General features: G+C 43.5%; 1 protein-coding gene across 1 annotated transcript; it reads right to left on the reverse strand.

The window, feature by feature from the left end:
• Positions 1 to 1,005: 1,005 nt before the first annotated feature.
• CFAP91 (cilia and flagella associated protein 91) lies at positions 1,006 to 20,209 on the reverse strand. Its single transcript, XM_072398464.1, is given in 16 exon segments — positions 1,006 to 1,422; positions 2,385 to 2,476; positions 3,929 to 4,077; positions 7,427 to 7,648; positions 8,334 to 8,480; positions 9,149 to 9,220; positions 9,308 to 9,424; positions 9,848 to 9,987; positions 12,629 to 12,811; positions 14,104 to 14,261; positions 14,755 to 14,932; positions 16,032 to 16,201; positions 16,927 to 16,983; positions 18,368 to 18,451; positions 18,708 to 18,865; positions 20,180 to 20,209. Coding segments are annotated over 15 exon segments (2,040 nt in total). The 5' UTR covers positions 18,842 to 18,865; positions 20,180 to 20,209; the 3' UTR covers positions 1,006 to 1,285.
• Between the last annotated feature and the right edge of the window lie 72 nt (positions 20,210 to 20,281).

Consider the following 20,281-nt stretch of genomic DNA (forward strand, 5'->3'; position numbering starts at 1 on the left):
AAAGATATTACGCAGCGCTGAACACTACATAGGGGTTGCAAATGACAGACAGATACAGACAGTGACACAGGGGGAAGATTGGACCCTGCCCAGAAGAGCTTACAATCTAAGAGGTGGGGGAAGTATCACACAATAGGAGGGGATATGGAATGGTGGGGAGTAGTGAGGGTTTAGGAGACAGAAGACGGGTAGGTGAGGTTGAAGCGTTGGGTTTTAAGGGCTTTTTTAAATGAGCAGAAAGTAGGAGCTGCCGAATAGGACGGGGAAGACCATTCCAGAGAGTTGGGGCAGCTCTAGAAAAGTCTTGAGGTTATGAGTGAGGAAGTCATTAGTAGGTCAATGGAGGAGCCAAGAAAGCGGCTAGGGGGAAATGTGGAGGGATTTGTGTATCAGGTAGGTAGGTGGGACAAGAGCTGTGAAGGGATTTGAAGCAAAGCACAGGTGAAATGGTGATGAGGTTATGAGTGAGGAAGTCATTAGTAAGTCATTGGAGGAGCAAAGAGAGCGGTCAGAAAGGTAAGTGAGACAAGAACTATGGAGGGATTTTTGTATCAGGTAGGTAAGTGGGACAAGAGCTGTGGAGGGATTTGAAGGTAAACCACGGGAGCTTGAATTTGATTCTAAGATGAAATGGAAGCCAATGAAGAGAACTACAAAGAGAGGCAGCAGAAGAGGAGTGCTGGGAAGGCTGTGTATGGGGCAGGTAGGTGGGAAGGATGGATGAGTCTGGCTGCAGCGTTCATAATAGATTGTAGATGAGAGAGTCACGTTAGTGGAATACCAGAGAGGAGGAGGTTACATTAGTCCAGACGAGAGATGATAAGAGCGTGTACAAGGAGTTTGTGGATCGACATTTGAAGTTGTAAATAGAAGCTGGGACAGTCTCTGACCGTCTCCTGTACAATGTCTGCAGTCTCTGACCGTCTCCTGTACGACTTCCTGTTTTGTCATCCCAAATTCTATAACAAACCAGACTGTGAATCACCTTGCCACATCAATATGAAATCCAAATCTTGGTGAAGTTTATTAGAATCTAAGCTGTTCCAGTCAGTTTAGTAATACAAGAAACACAAACTCTGGGCCTCCTCTGGTCGTACCAACCAATCAATTCTATTTTCAGTGCAGTTGAATAGAATCTATCTTTTGATTGGCCAATATGGTCCATATGACTTCTTGTTTGCTTTCTTCATTGGGATTGGTTGGTAATAATCTTTGGTTAGTGTTTTCTCTTCCTCCATTGGTCAGAGGTTTGGGGAAGATGGTGGAGCCCCCCCATGGCGTTACATCACTGCAGATCCCCCCCTTCGTTCTCCGTCTTGGTGGTGGGTTGTGATTGGTCAGACTCAGCAGTTAGTAAGGCCTCAGTCTTTCCATGAATAATCCGATGGGCAGCTGTAATGTGTCTCCGCTGGGAGTTCCTCACTGCAGGACACCAAGCAGATAGATTAATAATAGACGACAATCCCACCTCCTATCCCTCTGTAGGTAGCAATCAAAGTGACGGTCACCTTCCCAGTGCAGAGATTACACAATCATGTAAATACTGGTGTCAGTGCCGTTCTGGGCTGTACTCACAAATGTCTGACACAAATCAGCCACTGCTGCAAGCAAAATTACAATGTTGCAGTCTGATAACTGGGAAAGAGGAGACTGAGGAAATTCTTATTTCTGCCTGCAGCAGACTAATGACATCATCTCAGCCTAGGTAAAGTCACTGACCTGGAGCTCAAGGCTGAGTATTTAATGATATAGGGCTGACAATGTATATTGTTACTGTATATTTTAAAAACATATTTAGTAAGAAACATATTTCATGCAGACTTGTAGAGTTACAGATCCAAAAAAAAAAACAAGAGACGAATGTGTAAGATTTGGAGGTAATAGGTGCACACTGAGAGCTTCCTGATCTAATCAATAACCTAATAATGACTTCCTCACTCATAACCTCCTCACACACACGGCTCCAAGACTTTTCTAGAGCTGCCTCGACTCTCTGGAATGGTCTCCTCGTCCTATTCAGCTCCTATTTTCTGCTCATTTAAAAGAGCCTTCAAAACCCAACGCTTCCCCCTCACCTACCCGTCTTCTTCTGTCTCCTAAACCCCCTTTACTTCGCACCATTCCATATCTCCCCTCCTATTGTGTGAGACTTCCCCACCTTTTAGATTGTAAGCTCTTAGGGGCAGAGTCCTCTCCTCCTCCTGTGTCACTGTCTGTATCTGTCATTTGCAACCCTTATTTATTGTACAGCGCTGCGTAATAAGTCGGTGCTATATAAATACTGTATAATAATAATAATAATCAGCTCTTTCCTTGGAATGTCAGTGGCCCCCCTCCCCCATATAGGGTGACTCACCTCTCTCCCCCATATAGGGTGCACTCACCTCTCTCCCGGACGGTTTTCTTCTGGATCTCTGGGATGAGGAAACTGTACACCAATTCTGCTGCGATCTCCTCTGACTGCAGGCGAGTGCGGCTGTGAAGATTGGAGACAATGTTACTCTGATGTTATATACAAACCGTGACACAGGAGGAGGAGAGGTCCCTGCCCCGAAGAGCTTACAATCTAAGAGGTAGGGGAAGTCGCACACAATAGGAGGGCAGACTGGAGACAATGGTATATACCGGCAGTTCACTGACCTGCACAAAACCAATACTGGAAATGAATATTAGTGACTACCATAGAGTTCAGTGATTTCCATGAGCCCGGCATATTTTTCCAGTCACCTGGCTGTTAGATGACAGCGGATTGTTTGCTGCAGAAAAACACCCAGGTAGTGCTATCAACCAGGGGGAGACAGCGGTTACAATTGGGGTCCCATTGGCACACTTTGCTGCCAATCAGGAAATCTTGTACCTATAGGAGGGCCCATTGTCTTTAGTGGCAAGGTGGCAAGTTACACTTTCAGGTAGCAATGGTAAGGTGGGCAGTGGTGGGCCAATTACCACAGGTGATGAAGAGTGGGGGAATGATGGGCTAATTACATTCACAGACCTGCAGGAAGGAGTGATGCAGGAGTGAGCCATAGGATAAAAGATAAGGCATGGAGCAAATATGCAGTACTGCAAGATTCCTTTTACCATGCAATAATATTCTGCTGGAGATATACAGAGCAGACATTTGGACATGTGCAGTGCTGTATGTAAAGGCCTCATTGTGGAATCTGGAAGAACTCCACTCACTACCAAAACCTCTGCACCCAATTTTCTTACATTACAAATCTGACTCCCAGTGATAGACACTAAGTGACACCCCCTCATTGACAATCTTTAGTGTCCGATCCTTCACCTACAAGGGACAGTCACTTCCCAGTCACAGACCCCCCTCAGTGACCTTACCTACCGGTTCCATCATTCCTGTCTTTCTATGAGCTCCCCAAAGACTCTCCTTTTCCAACCTGCCTCATCAATTGTTGGCTAGTTTGGAGAAGAAGGCAGGATATAGGAGACAGAGGAAACAATGAGACTATGGGATGGGTGGTAATTGGGAGGTAGGTGGATGTGCGTCCTGTATGCAGACCCACAGCCTGGGTGCAATCTAAGAACTTTATCGCATCCCCAGTCCTTGCCAGAACAGTCCTTTGCAGTGGGTCTGCATACGGCATCTGCCCCTTCCTACGTGTTCCAGTATTTATTCATTCTGCTGTCGCACAGTCATGGAGGACCCTCTTGGAAGGAGCCTGGTTGCCTTTGCAACATTTGGTGTTACTGGACTTCCCATAAAATCTGTCAATCTTGGAGTTTATAGTATCAGGGGAGCCGAGAGCAGAAAGAATCCTTCTAGAACCCCGTAGAATTAAACATATGGGTACAAGTTAGTGAATTCCCACAGACACAGAGAGTCTTGTAAGGTAACAGGTCGATTCATAAATTCATTCATCACCAGACATATCACTCCTAATCCTTATGGGGTCCCCGGCTCTCTCACCTGCTCTCCATCTGGTAAGCGATATCATTGATTTCCTGGGCTTTGCGCTGGATTTCCTCCCGGGCCTGCTCTTCTGCCGTGTTCTCCATAGCACTGAGGATGATGTCCTCCAGGTAAGAGTCCACTGTGCTTTGGTGAATGTTAACAACCTGCCAGAGACAACCACAGCAAATTATTAATGAGTGCATAGAATAATCATTTCAGCAAGGAATACCATTACCAGTGACATGAAATGTAGGTAATGTCATTGATTATTATTATAATCCAGTATTTAAAAAGCTCCAACATATTACGCAGCACTGTACAAAGTCCATAGTCATATCACTAACTGTCCCTCAAAGGAGCTCACAATCTAATGTTCCCCCATAGTCATATGTCTTTAATACAGTCCGGTGTCAGTGCGGGTTCAGTGCACAGCATGTTCTTGGAATCAGAGTGGGCGTGGTCCGTACGGTCCCACACAGCTTAGGCCCACTAAAATGAATTAGGGAATTCCCTGTGCACATATGGGGACTCCCATCCTGCCGGTTATGCCCGCCGAGTAGCGGGTCGATAATTGCAAGGTGGTTAATCAACTCTAATAAGGCTGCGGGCAGATGGAAATCTGAACACGGGCCGGACTTTGGACATGCCTGCCATTGGTCCTCCTCACCCCCAGCAAGTTTGCTGACAACACCATGTACAGGGAGTTTGTAATACCTTAAAAAGTTGATGGCAAAGTTTAAAAACACATTTTCCAGATTATACTTTTTCTTGCAGGAAAACTACATTCTTTTATTTTTTGGAACCCCCAGCTAACACCACTACTTTGAGTGGCTTGGAATAAATGTTAAAAGATGAGCTGTATGTTCAGGAACTTATCAGGTAAATTAAAACTTTATTGAAAACAAATTTGACAGTTTCTCCTATTCCTAGTGGTAACACATATATACTCAGCCTGTGGTATGGTTACTGTTTTCCTCCTTATTTCACTGTCTGACAAATTTCATTGTTATCACTGAGTACTATTGTGTTCAGACCAGTGAACAAATATTCTTCAATCCCCTCTCTACTCTGACACCCGCTCACTACGGTAGTCCCCGCATACAGGAGGGAAAGAAAAACTGACAATAACTTTATAGTGGCAAAAAAGGGTTTCAAGATATTTTATACAGTTGTGTTTTCTCCGCTTGTATTCACAGTTTGGTGAGGACCCTTTTCGGTTCCCTCCATGACTGTGATTCAGAGTTCAAAGCCCGCTCCATAAAGACATGGGATTACCAGTTTGGTGTGGAAGAACTCGGGTGTCCTGCAGACCCCGGACCTCAACCCTACTGAACACTTTTGGGATGAATTGGAATGGTGAGCCAGGGCTCCTCACCTCAACATCATACCTATCTAAATGGCCAGATTAGAGACCAGTTGTCCCCGGGTGAAGGGTCCTGGACATTGTAGACAATTCTGGGCCTAAAGGTCAAAAGTCTGAGCATTCTCCATGGATCGGTTGGAATGTTTTCAGTGAAGAGTCAAACATGAGACCTTGTAGACCATTGGGCTTGTCCAGCTTTGTGATCACAGTTTGGTGAAGACCCTCTTCTGTTCCCTCAGTGACTGTGCCCCGGTATACAAAGCCAGCTCCATAAAAACATTGGGGCTGATTTATTAAAGCTCTCCAAGGCTGGAAAGGATATACTTTTATCAGTGAAGCTGGGTGATCCAGCAAACCTGGAGTAGACTTGATCCAGGATTTAAAACGCTTGCTAACAAATAGCAAAAGACTTCTAAGGAATCAATTCCGGGTTTGCTGGACCACCCAGCTTCACTGATAAGAGTGTATCTCCTCCAAACTTGGAGAGCTGTAATTAATCAGCTCCATGGGGTCACCAGTTTGGTGTGTTGGAACATGAGTGTCCTGCACAGACCCTACTGAACGCCTCACAAATGGTGACCAATTCCCAATGACAGCCTAAAATCTTGTGGAAAGCCAGAATAGTGTAGGCTGTGTAGTGTAGGAGGTCAACCCCATATTATTGTCCACAGAGCGGCTATCTAGATATTAATGGCCATGGTTTTGGAATGTCAGGATGCAGAGTTTATTATAAGAGGCCTTTTGTGGTTCTTGTTTGGGGTTTAGCTGCACCAACACATTCCTCTGTATTCACATATTGCACATTGAGAGAATTACACATGGATCAGGCTGGCTCTAAACCGCTTATAAAAGACTTTTCTGTCTGCAATGCAGGAAACCTTCCTCTTCTCTATGGCCCGAGTGAATATTGCTTGACTGCTGAGATTCCTCTGTGGGGACGGGAGATTTCTGGCTGTATATAGTTCCCTCTGGCTGAGTACATGTATGATTGTATCTAATACATTCCAAGAGTCCAGGTGGAGGGGACCGGTGAAGGCCATAAAACCTGCAGCATTGGCAGTTCCATGAATGCTGCCAGGCATACAAGTTTAATAAGCTGCAGTGTATTGCTAAGGAAATGCATCACTTATGCTCAGCCACCATACTATGAACATGTGTACACAACACCTTGCTCAAAGCCTCCACATAGACACAGAAATGTAATTTATTGCAGCTTGCCAATCCTTACTTAGCATGGTCACATTACTTTTCCTTTTACCATTTCTTCTTCTTTTCTTCCAGTGTTTCTGAGTATGAGTGACCCACACTTTCTTTCCTAGGGTGACAACACTCACTCACTGAGATGTACCTGTTGTCACCCAAGGACATGAATACAGCTGTAGTTCCATTGGAATCAGGAATATTTTGTACTTATCAAAAATATATATAAACAGACTAAAGGGGAAGAAAACAGATGATCATTGTTGGTGTTTTTTATGCACTTGCAAATTTGAGTCTTCATTATTTAAAAATTTGGGGAAAAGATTGGAAATTCTGGTTTCCCCATTATGGCAGTGTTCTCCTCAGCCCCTTTTAGCCGGGTACACCACCTGGCACTTTTCAGCAACCACCCGGCTGTTTTTGGGTGGTTACTGATGAGTTGAAACACACTATACCAGTGCTGCCACCCACCTACATTTTTTGCCACCCAGCTTAAATAAATTTCTGGGTTGAGCACTGTATGGCATTATGTATTGGGGTCAAAGTGGACATTAAAGTGCAACTCTAGTGTAAATCTAATTTCTACTTACCCTCCTCAGAGCTGTACCCAGCCCAAAGGAGATATCATCACACAGCCTGGGCTCACAGTACATTAGGACTACACAGCACTTATATGTCATTACATGAGAACCGTTCAGTCCTGGAAAAAAGAAGAGGAAGGAGGATACCCCTGGGGAGTGCTATAGCGTTGTCCCCAGACTGCTCATTGGTTCAGCGCTTGGGGTTCTTTTTGGGGCAGAAGGAAATTCTGTTATTCTGTTTATTTAAACATGTGTAAGGGTCAGGACTTCTAATCTTAGTGACCTCTTCCATCCTTTGTAGTACTTTGTATTCAATCTCTATACAGACCTGTATAACCCTGCATCTTCCTTTCCTCCCTCTCTGCTTACCTGTCGGAATATCTCATCCTCCTCTCGTCTCCGACGTTCCTCCACTTGTCTCCTCCCGCTTTCTTCTGCCTCACGGATGCGTCGGTGGCGTTCGGCCAGCATGGCAAATGCGTGGATCCTGCGCTCTTCTTGAAGGCGGACGAGCTCTTTGGAAAGGAAGTCGAACATGTCGGAGAGGACCTCCCCTTCAAGTCGGGACAGGTGCTCTTCCTGCACTGAGGCCTGTGAATAGAAGACACAGAAGTCGGTGTGTAAATTTTTGAAACTAAATCCTACCCCATATAACTTCCAATAATCCCAGGCTGTTGTGTAACTGGTCGTCCGCTATGGGGCACAATACCCATTACTGCAGATCACACTTCATTGCATGAGTGCTGCTTAATCCTGGAAAATGTTGCAACCTATGCATACAGACACTGGAAACTCTAAATACTACTCTACAGAAGCAAGAATTTACCTGTGGAGTCTGTTTCAGCCTTATCTTAGGGTAGCTCATGGTACCTAGACTTAATTCTTAGCTTCCAGCTTAGGAAACTCCAATCTAGGATCCAGAATTTGCTCTACGAATCCCAAACTAATGGTCTCAACATACCCCAGAAGAAACAACATTTATCAATGTGTCATTTTTCTTTCACTGCCCAGTCAGAGGCTGGAGAATTGTTCAGAATGCCCTGGGCTTACAAAAAAACAGATTGTTTGATGCTGGCCATTTGACTTATGACATCTAGTGGTAGACAAAAGTACTACAGGGAAAAATTCTAAATAAAAGGTGGATATTGCAGAAAAGTTTGGGTGGTTTGGGTATTTTATCTTTTTAATGAGCTGCATTAATTAAGATGGATCTAATTTTTTATAATTTGATAACCAGTATAAAAGTAAACATGACTTAGAGTCAGGGGTCACATACTTTGTGCTGGTCGAGTTCTCGCTGACGCTGCAGGGCCAGGACCTCCTGCTTATCCTCCTTCTTCAGCATTTGCCCCTCTTCCTGGAGGGCGTGAGTGGTGCGCAGTTCCTGGATCAGCTCCAGCCGCTTCTCCTTCCCTTCAAACATCTAAAAAGAGACAGAATATTACTGACCAGATATAAAAGCAAAAGAGAACCTGTCTATCACACGCTCCTTTTATTTAATGCTTCATAATAAATATTAAAACCAACAGAGAGCTCATGGTGGAGATTTTTTCCTGATGAAGCTGATTTCAGTAAGGATTACTAAACCAAGCAATACATTAAAGAGAGTTCCCTTTTATTTGTTGTCGTTGCAACAAATGTTTAAAATCAGCAATATGGAACTGAAATGGACAATTACAGTTTTTGCAACAAAATTATTTTCCTAATCTCAGTGCTGCTGATTTTGTGCATCCTTTTTCATTTTCTTCCTGTCTATATGCACACTCTCTGTGATTGCCTGCACATCACTGCTGGCCAACTTTTTGATAGTGACAACAGTGGTCCATGTCTGTGCAATGTGTGTTGGTTTAGCCACTTGTGGTCTCCACCAGGGCAAGGTGACAATGCCAGGGAGCAATTGGGAGACAGTAGTCACCCACCAACAGGAAGTGTCTCAACAAGAATCGTCATGGAAGGTTCATTAGGGAATATTAATAAATCGAAACTTGATGGAAAATAATTTTTGTAATGATTCTGGAATCTACAACAAACACATCGTTATGACTGTGAGTAATCTGGCCTATACGAGGTTCAGTTTGGGTGACACCATACCATGTTCTGTATTGCCCGACCCCGGATTAGTTTCTGTAAAAAGATGACAGCCAGCTCCTTTTCCTCATCACCCTGGAAGGAGAGGAATAAGATATTGAAAAGGTCAATAAAGAATTGCATTAATTTGATGGGGTGGTGGTAGGATTACAAGGGGTTCACCTCTGGTGGCTCAGGGACTCTGGGTGTGGCGGGCCGGGGAGCCGGCTTTTCTATCTTCTGTAGGAAGCGGAGAGGTTTCTGAGGCTGCTGAGAGTGATTCTTCTTCTTCAGCAGAGCCTGAGGGACACAGAAATATTATTATTGACCAATGTGACCAGCAATGGAAAACCAGCATTCATCTGTAATATTAGAATATCAATGCTATATCTAACAATATGGAGGCTGTGAACCGTAATTACTTGTTTCCATGCCCAACCTATTTGCAGCAACCAGTGAGGTTGAAAAAAGACAAAAGTTCATCAACCAGTAGGGAATTAAACATATCCCAGATATAAAACCCTAAGGACACTAATCCAGAGGAAGGTAACAAAAAACCCCGGGTACAATTTTCTCCAACAGGGGAAAAAAATTCCTTCCGGATCTTGTGAGCCAATCGGATGTTTCCTGGATCAACAGTCTCTGTTATGTTTACTTTAAAGCTTTAATCCCCAGTTATATTCTGTGTAAGTATTGTTTTTGCTTTATCTGGTGCTCCCTCACCTCATGGACTTGCTTTAACTCACGGTCCAGCAGAGCATCGCGTTTCAAGAAGCCGTCCCTGGTGGTTGTCCTGGGTTTGGGGGCTCTGACGCGAGGTTGTGTTACAAAATCTGGAAGATTGGCCTCTAGGTCCAGCAAACCTTGGTGTAATAATATGATGCAAAGTCAGCAAATGTAAAAGAAAAAATAAGAAAAAAAAAAAGGAATCAGGAGGAGCACTAACAAACACCAGCAGCTCGAATTAAAGCAAGAACACAGAACTGATAGTAAACTTTTCTTCTTGTACCTTTAATGTTCTCTGTATTGAGATAAAGGACCTGATTTATCAAAGCTCCCCAAGGCTGGAGAGGATACACTTTCATCAGTAAAGCTGGGTGATCAAGCAAACCTGGAATACATTTCAAGTCATTTGCTATTTGTTAGCAATCCTGGACCAAATCCATTCCAGGTTTCTGGATCGCCCAGCTTCACTGATGAAAGTGTCTCCCCTCAAGCCTTGGGGAGCTTTAACAAATCAGATCCAAAGAAGCAAGGACCTCAGAATGTATCCTATGTATGCAGGTGGGGAGTTTGAATTAGACATTGTCAATTAACAATGTTTTGTAGAAGTTTATATTTGAAGATCCGTTCATGTTTGTTCAGTGTTTGTTACTTCTTCTTTTTATTATACATGAATGAGGAAACATTGATAGAGGTTTTCTAAATATTGTTCGAGCTATTGTATTTGAATCTATGTTTTGTATGTTTTTTTCATGCTTGTTTTTTATGTTATACCTTTAATTTCTGCTGTATTGAGCTTACATTGTATAAAGTTTTGTAGTTTTATATTGTACTTCCTTTTACTTAATTTCTATAAACACAAATTGATCCATAACCATGTAATTTTATTAAGATGGAGGGAATACCAGTTGAGAAGAGGCTATCTTACTTCTGGACAGCAAGCAGTATTTAGATGAGGCTAGGAATTAACTATAATATTATTATTATTTATAAACAGTATTTATATAGCGCCAACATATTACACGGCGCTGTACAATAAATAGGGGTTGCAAATGACAGACAGATAAAGACAGTGATACAGGAGGAGGCGAGGACCCTGCCCCGAAGAGCTTACAATCCAGGAGGTGGGGGAAGTATCACACAATAGGAGGGGGATATGGAATAGTGGGTGAGTAGTAAGAGTTTAAGAGACAGAAGAAGACGGGTAGGTGAGGTTGAAGCGTTGGGTTTTGAGTGTTTTTTTTAAATGGAAGAAAGTAGGAGCAAACCAAATAGGATGAGGAAGACCATTCCAGAGAGTCGGGGCAGCTTTAGAAAAGTCTTGGAGCCATGCGTGTGATGAGGTTATGAGTGAGGAAGTCATTAGTAAGTCAATTGAGGAGCGAAGAGAGCAGTCGGAAAGGTAAGTGGGACAAGAACTATGAAGGGATTTGTGTATCAGGTAGGTAGGTCGGACAAGAGCTGTGGAGGGATTTGAAAGTAAAGCACAGGAGCTTGAATTTGATTCTAAGATGCAATGGAAGCCAATAAAGAGAACTACAAAGGCAGCAGAAGAGAAGGGGTGGGAATGCTGTGTATGGGGTAGTTGGGTAGGTAGATTGGTAGGTGGGAAGGCTGTCTATCAGGTAGGTAGGAAGGCTGTGTATGGGGTAGGTAGGTAGGTAGGAAGGCTGTGTATGGGGTAGGTAGGTGGGAAGGCTGTGTATGGGGTAGGTAGGTAGGAAGGCTGTGTATGGGGTAGGTAGGTGGGAAGGCTGTGTATGGTGTAGGTGGGTAGGTGGGAAGGCTGTGTATGGGGTAGGTAGGTAGGTGGGAAGGCTGTGTATGAGGTAGGTAGGTGGAAAGGACAGATAAGTCTGGCTGCAGCATTCATGATAGATTGTAGAGGAGAGAGTCGGGTTAGTGGAATACCAGAGAGGAGGAGGTTACAGTAGTCCAGGTGAGAGATAAGAGCGTGTACAAGGAGTTTGGGGGTCTCTGGGGACAGGTAGGGGCGGATTTTGGAGATGTTGCACAGGTGAAAGTGACAGGACCTAGAAATGTTACGAATATGATGGGTAAATGAGAGGGCAGAAAATGACAGAATGTATAACTCTTTAGAATACCACAGAACTGGATGGGGACAAACCAGCCTCTATCAAACTTGATTTACAGCTATTGGTCCTCATTATATACTATACCAGCATCATTACCTAAAAGACTAAAGAAAGATCATTGTATCTGCTATCTCCTGATGTCATTATTCTACTGCTTACTGAAGATTCATTAATCCAGAATCAACACCGTGTACAGTCCATGGCTTCATCTCTACAGGACGCTATAGTAGTACTTTACCTGGTAATTGTTTATTATGTGCTTTGGACATTGGCATTGACGTTTCTATACCACACAGGGTAATGGTGTTGTCGATGATGTCCTATCCCTATATCACTGTACATGATGTCATGAGAAAGTTCCTTTTTGGGGCTCTTGTATATTGTTTTGACAAGGAATAATTTTTAAGAATTGACAGGCAGTTGTTTCCCCAAGAAACTGTGATGGGTTCTAAGCACCCAGTTACATCAATTTATTCAAAGACATAATTTCCACCCAGCTTTTCTCAAGAAATGACACCCTTTAGCTAATTTGTTTGCACCGGCACCCATAGCCCTGTATATGTTTTAGTTCACCCAATATAAACCTACATATTTGTAGGAAGTTCTGTTATCTGGAAAGCCATTTAGTAGCTGGGATGTGCACGTATAGCCAAACCACAGTAAAGGTTTACAAGACATGACTGACCTTGGTAAGAGTCCAGGAATGGGCTTTTTACTGTATATTGTGCTGAGAGGCGATCTGGGAAGTACCCAATCCGTGAGAGGGGTGCGTAGGTCTGAGAAGCGTAGTTGGACTAGTCTTGGAGGACATTGAGCCTTTCCAACTTCCCTTCAACATTTTCCATCTTCTTTGTTAGTTTCCTTATTACTGTGAAGCAGCAGAGAAGAAAAGAGATGTAAGATGTCTAGTAAGAGAATTACTATCATGCATATGGGAGGGTTGTGGGGAGCTGAGGTGAACCGCACAGCATTGGTGATGTAGAAGTGATCAGCAGCTTTACAGATTCCAGATCAATCTAGATTAAAAAGGATTATCAATATGACATGGGGTGCTTCCTAGCTGAGCTGGATCAGGTCCAGCAGTATCCTGACCCACTGGTAATCTTTTTTTTTTAGGTAAACCTGAGATGGAATTAAATATAGTTTTTATCTAAAATGTATGAAATTTATGGTGGCTTCAAGTGCTTATGTTAATCTACAGATCCAACTCTAGGTCCCTCTCTTGGACCCGAGACTCAAGCTGTACATAAGATCTTTAAATTAAGCACTCTCCCCTCTGAGATTTAAGCCCAGCCCCCTCTTAACTATCAAATACAACAAGTATACAACAAGAGGCTCTGGCAATTGATAACTGAATGACAGAAGTGTGGATTAACACATGGAAGTGCCATGGATATTTCTTAACTTGGTTCAATGCTAAGGTCTCATGTACAGCCTGGGCTTGGCATCCTAGGGAGTCCACAGGGACAGGTTATCCTCAGAAACCAGTATGTTGTAAGTAGGTTGATTCCTGCTCTGCAAGTTGCACACCTGGTGATTAGAGGACTAAATCCTTTATTTCGGGCCCTACCAATCTTTGGTTGGGTGTGCACCTTTCTTAACCTTTTGCCCTGTCCAAGTAGCACCTGTAACCTTCTGCATTAGGATCTATTCCTATCATACATTGCCTAAGCAATATCTTGGCAATCGTTTCCCAGAAGTAGTCTGAGCAGTAGCCAAAAAGCCAACTAAATGCACAGGAAAACTCAAAAGGGTAGCTTTTGATCTCCATCAAAGATATTATAAACTACTTAGGATAAAGATTAATAAGAAGAAAGATTTCACCACAATCATTATTACACAGTATTTATATATCGCCGACATATTACGCAGCACTGTACAAAGTTTATGGTCATGTCACTAGCTGTCCCTCAAAGCAGCTCACAATCTAATGTCCCTACCATAGACATATGTCTTTAATACAGTCTAAGGGCAATTTTGGGACAAAGCCAATTAACCTAACTGCATGTTTCTGGATTGTGAGAGGAAACCCACGCAAATACAGGGAGAACTCCATGCAAATAGTGTCCTGGCTGAAATTTAAAACTGGGACCCAACGCTGCAAAGGCCAGAGTGCTAACCACTGAGCCACTGTGCTGCCCTTGATATGTCTGCTTTTACCTTGGATGTGTTCCTTTCTTATCTGCTTAATTCTCTCTTCTTTTTCTGTCTGTAGTTTGGACCACTTTGCATCCAGCCTCTTTGAATCCAGCTCATTCTGACTCTCTTTTCGTTTCTGGAGAAGCATTTTTAGCACCTCGAGCCGAGCTTTCTGCAGCCTGAGATAAAGAGGGAAATTCACACAAAAAGTGCAAAAGAAGTACAGATATAGTAAAAGTATCAGGTCACCCATAAGTGATATCTTGGAGGTGAGTTCAATGGTCACCAACTAGTTAACTATATATGTTAAGGGAGTATGTTGTAGAGATGACACCAAAGGAGCCCCATAGAAATTTCACTGACTGCTGGGGGTTTAACATCCCTGTATACACTAACCAAGAAAACCTTGTAAACAAAAGTTCAGTGAAAATAGGAAAAATGCTAAAATTCTTAGTAATTATCCTTACTATTATTTCAGTTTGGTTAGAACTATAAAATACAACTGCAGAAAGTTACAAAGTTGCATCAAACTTATCAAATATCCCACAAAATACTACATTAATCTATCCGATTGCCTGTTTGCTCAGGTCTGTGAAGTTGTGGGTCTCCAGAACCAGAATTTGGCCCCCCGCCACAATACTAAGGCCATAGTGCTGTCAGTCAGTAACTTACTTCTCTATCTCCTGCTCCCTGAAGGCCCACTCCTTCCTCTCCTGCTCATCCATCATCTTCCTTCTCTTTTCCAGCTGGGTAGAATCATTCAGAGGTGGTAGTGTGGCCTCCCAGGCTCTTTTCTCTCTTGCCCGCTCTATCATCTCCACTTCTGCCAGCCCAGCAGGAAGACCAGGACCTGGGAATGCAAAATGGGCCAAGACTAAGCGCAGGGACAGAGACATAGATGGCTCAAGGGACCATATATGCAGCACAGAACTGAAAGGACAGGAGAGAGAGGACCAAGCAGAGAAGAGAAAAGAGAGGACAGAGCAACGGGCAGGAAAAGAGAGGACAGGGCAAGGGGAAGCAAAAGAGAGGACAGGGCAAGGGGAAGCAAAAGAGAGGACAGGGCAGGAAAAGAGAGGACAGGGCAAAGGGCAGGAATAAAGAAGACAGTGCAAAGGGCAGGAAAAGTGAGGACAGGGCAGGGGGCAGAAAAAAAGAACAGAGCAAGGGGCAGGAAAAGACAGGACAGGGCATGGGGAAGGAAAAGAGAGGACAGGGCAAAGGTAAGGAAAAGAGAGGACAGGGCAAAGGTAAGGAAAAGAGAGGACAGGGCAAAGGTAAGGAATGAGAGGACAGGGCAAGAGGAAGGGAAAGAGAGGACAGGGCAAGAGGAAGGGAAAGAGAGGACAGGGCAAGAGGAAGGGAAAGAGAGGACAGGGCAAGAGGAAGGGAAATAGAGGACAGGGCAAGAGGAAGAAAAAGAGAGGACAGGGCAAGAGGAAGAAAAAGAGAGGACAGGGCAAGAGGAAGAAAAAGAGAGGACAGGGCAAGAGGAAGAAAAAGAAAGGACAGGGCAGGAAAAGAGAGGACAGAGCAAAGGGCAGGAATAAAGAAGACAGTGCAAAGGGCAAGAAAAGTGAGGACAGGGCAGGGGGCAGAAAAAAAGAACAGAGCAAGGGGCAGGAAAAGTGAGGACAGAGCAAGGGGCAGGAAAAGATAGGACAGGGCAAAGGGGCAGGAAAAGAGATGACAGGGCAAAGGGGCAGGAAAAGAGAGGACAGAGTGGAGAAATAGAAATATCAGTACAGGGTAGAGTACAGTTTTGAAAGGACAGAAGTTAAAGGACACAACAAAAAGAAGAAAGAAGAGAACGGAACTGAAGACAGGAGTGAGACAGAGCTGAGTTAAGCTTTTAGGTAATAGCAGGAACACAAATATTTGATTATGAAACACGTTTAGTAGAGGTATCAGTGTCCTTTATCGCCAAACACTGCAAAGGTAAGTCTCACCCCAGGTAAGATTGGCCAGCATCAATATCTCAGGAACAGACCCAGGCCGCACTACAAACTCCGGACTGTAGGGGTCAGTCTGAGCCTCGCTATCACGGTAATCTGTCTGAATTGCCACCGTGCGCACCAGCGGCGTAGGAGGCCTCTCTGGCCGTGGGCTGTGCTCTGCCCTGTTAACAAAGAATATTAAAGATCATCAAATAGATTAGCTTCACATTTCTGGTCCATGATTTTTATAAACTTTAATAAACAAATATTTAACAACATAAATATGTCAACTGTTGGTCTTCATTATTTCTTCCTGAACTCTAGAGGACATCAGAGCAGTTGAAAATGTCAGTTTGTGATAAAAATGTAATGAAAGCATAAATTCCATTTTATCTTATATACAGTAATGGAGATGTATAAAGTCACACACTGAGAATCAATATTTGTAACACAAAATATTATTAACACTGCCATATTTATTTTCTTTACAGAAGTTGGAACCTTCACATAGTTTATTTTAGGAGCTGTGCAGATAGAAAGGACACCTAGGCTGATGTTGTGTCCTCACTGATATGCTTGACCATTGACAAAGCAAAGACTTTGATGACACTGCAGCCGTTTTGTGAATGAAGACCTAAAACTGGAAGAAGATGGAACACCAAACTATTATACCTGCAGCCCTGATGTCTGTGAAAAGTAGAACTGCGGGAGATCTACCATCCACTGTAACTAAATAAAATCTGCAAACACAGATCTTAAATTATTATCTGGAAGAGGTGAACAGCTATGGAGCTCTCTGGAGATTTGCAAATGAAAGTGCCAGGGGTGCTCCTTAAGGATCCATTTTATGTTGGTGTTTATACAATGTTTGCTGCTTCATCTAATATAATAGAATGAGTGTACTCACCTGGAGACAGCAAGGAGAACATTGGTTGGGGCTTGCTGGGAAAATGGGATCAGGGGCCTGAAACCCAAACAAAATAATGTTAGCACAGAGGAAAAACCTTTATATAGCACAGAATGGGAGATTGATTTTCTGCATTGATTTTCATAGCACCCTAAATAATTCATGTTAATAACTGCTCCTCAATGGAGCCCTTAATTAAACTCAACCTGTGTTAATGACTTTTGACTATTTAAGGAAAATTAGACTGTAAGCTCCTCTGAAGAAAGATAGTGGACTATAATAGACTGGTAAAGTGCTATCTAATATGTCAGCACTAAATACATACAAGATAATAATATGATGGTCCACAGCTAGGTGTAACAAATATACTGGCACTGGCTGCATCACCAATACCACTGGAGGTAATCAGTCGCTGCTATAATCAGAACTGGCACAGTAAAGCTACGTACACACTTCCAATTATTATTGTTGTTAAACGAACGATCCTGAACGATATCTACGAACGATCGTATAGCACCGATCCTGCACATACAGATAACGACACGATCGTTCGTAGATATTGTACACACAATAGATACGATCGTTTGAGCGATAGAGGGAGTGACGTGCACGACAGGAAGTGAACGAACGTTCGTTCATTACGCATACTCAGACCATGGACGATCAACGAACGATCGTACACACGAACGATGGTCAACGATCGTCATCCGATCCGCCGGTCCGGTTGTTCGTTTCCAACGACTTTCCTCGTTCGTCGGCGTCGTTGGTTACTTTTTTTACGAACGATTTTTGCCCAATCGATCGTTCGTCGTTCATTTTGAACGATAAAAGTTGGAAGTGTGTACGCAGCTAAAGTCTTCTATTACTCACTGCTGGGCTCTAACAGATAGCCCGATCCAAAGGATATGCATTGTGGAGGACACTCCAGGTTACTGACAACTGACCCCTGCACTCTACATTACATACAACTCACCCCTGCACTCCAGGTTACTTACAAATGACCCCTGCACTCAAGGTTACTGACAACTCACCCCTGCACTTCAGGTTACTGAAAACTCACCCCTGCATTCCGCGTTACTGACAACTCACCCCTGCACTCCACGTTACTGGCAACTCACCCCTGAACTCCACGTTACTGACAACTCACCCCTGCACTCCACGTTACTGGCAACTCACCCATGAACTCCACGTTACTGACAACTCACCCCTGCACTCCAGGTTACATACAAATGACCCCTACAATGAGTAGGTCACACACTCTTGCATTCAATTTGACAGTCCCTGTCTCCTGCCGGGGCTCAGGGGCTTGAGTTAATATATATATATATATATATATATCAGAAAAGAGAAAGAAGGATTTGGTGCTGAAGAGGAACAGCTGGCTGTAGTAATGCATACCATAGAAATCTGCTTCATACAAATACACCACAGGTAACCTCACCTCTCAAAATATTTGTATCGGCTGCGTCCGGTAACCTCTGCTCTCTCCACATGCTGCTGGTTTGCTGAGAACGCAGGCTGAGACCTGAAACACAGAATGGCAGTGTCATTGTCATGGTGACAACAAGTATATTCATAGGAATAAATTCAGTATTGAGGTTTGTGATGGTGAATCCTGCAGAAACCTTAATGTACCATAATCTGTTGGCACAGATGACAGCTCTATTACCCGCTGGGTATTATTGGCATCATATAGGGGCTTCTGAGATGCCACTTGGAGCTGTGCAGAAGGAGAGAAATGCTGCACTGCCCTCTGCTGGTCACATCAGTATATCACTCACCCAGCCAGCTGCTTGAGAGCTAGCATCCTTTGCTCTCCCCTTCCTCGCCACTGGCGATCAATAAACGGTGGGACGGGATCTTTAAGTTGGAGACGCAGAGTGTAGCGAGGCTGGTGGACCAGTTCACTGAACATTGTGGGGTATTCTGGAACTTTTTGCTGGGTGGAAAGAGGAAAGAACAGCAGTGAGCAAAAGTTTGGAAATGTTTGTCTGGTCTTAAATTAAAGGAACCTATAAGGTATGGTACCATTGTTTTTGGTATTTACAGTCTTCAGAGAACGTACAAATAAAATCAAGTCAGTATCACATGGTATCAACCAGGATAAATCTGTAATATCAGACCCTTCTATAGGTGCCAAGACATAGCACTGCCCTGTGTTCAGTTCACCAGGCCTTGCATGGGCACATTTGATGCCCTAGTGACCCATATCTGCTGTACAAACATTAGAAAAAAAAGGCGATTTGTCAAACCTTTATAATTGTCTTGGATTTCATTTTATTTTTTTGTTCATCAAGAAATATTCTCTATAAATTATTCCCCCAGTCAATTCCTCTAAAATTTGCTGACAGATGGTTGGATCTCTCTACAGATCCCCTAATAAATCAATGACACGTTCTGCCACCTAGTGGTCAATAGTGAAAAATGCGCAGAGCAGTCACACTAGGAAATGAATAGGAAAGAAATGAATATTATGAAAAGATCTGACAGGTGAATAATTTATAAATAGATCCCTAAATGTAACACAAGAGGAAATCAATCTGTGTATCAGGCGATTCTATTTATTCCAAGATTTGATTTGCTTTTGCAGCTGCTGCTTGGCATTGGATGGAGCTGCTTGACTTTTGTTTTACCAGTAATCTCAAATCCTTCCATGTAGAAATATTGTATTGTATTTCTCTGCATAGGTATAAAACTTTGCATTTCTCAACATCAAAGCACAATGCAGCATACCAGCCCTTAGATGTGGTGGCTGCATAGGTTTTCATTTTTCCTTATTGCCTTCCATTACCACACTTCCTGTTTTAAGGTGACAACACTCACTGACTTACCGTATGCCAAGAAGCAGGGTTGTCAGAGAATGTTTAGGACTACAGAACCCCATAGGAAGAGCTGGTCTGTATTTCCCAGACTGGGCCTGGTTAGGCTGCTTGAGATATGACTGCAGAGAGAGCAGGGTGTTATCAGCTCATTGGATATCACAAAACACGCTGAACTGTGAATTCATCTGATCTGTACTGGATATGATTTTATATACGGATTGGCTCAGGTTACCATTTCCCCAATACCCCTCCATACTTCGTGTGTCCACAGGCTGCAGTGATGGAGATCCGGCTCTGTACACCTCGGGAATATTCACTACTCAGTCATGTGACCTGTGGGCCCGGTATATGGTGCACACCCTGGAAATACTCACCACTCGGTCATGTGACCTGTGGGCCCGGTATGTGGTGCACACCCCTGGAATACACGCCACTCGGTCATGTGACACGTAGGCCCGGTATGTGGTGCATATCCCGGGAATACTCACCACTCAGTCATGTGACACGTGGGCCCGGTATGTGGTGCATATCCC

The sequence above is a fragment of the Pyxicephalus adspersus genome, chromosome 1, assembly GCF_032062135.1.
Source record: "Pyxicephalus adspersus chromosome 1, UCB_Pads_2.0, whole genome shotgun sequence".
Classification (NCBI taxonomy): Eukaryota; Metazoa; Chordata; class Amphibia; order Anura; family Pyxicephalidae; genus Pyxicephalus; species Pyxicephalus adspersus.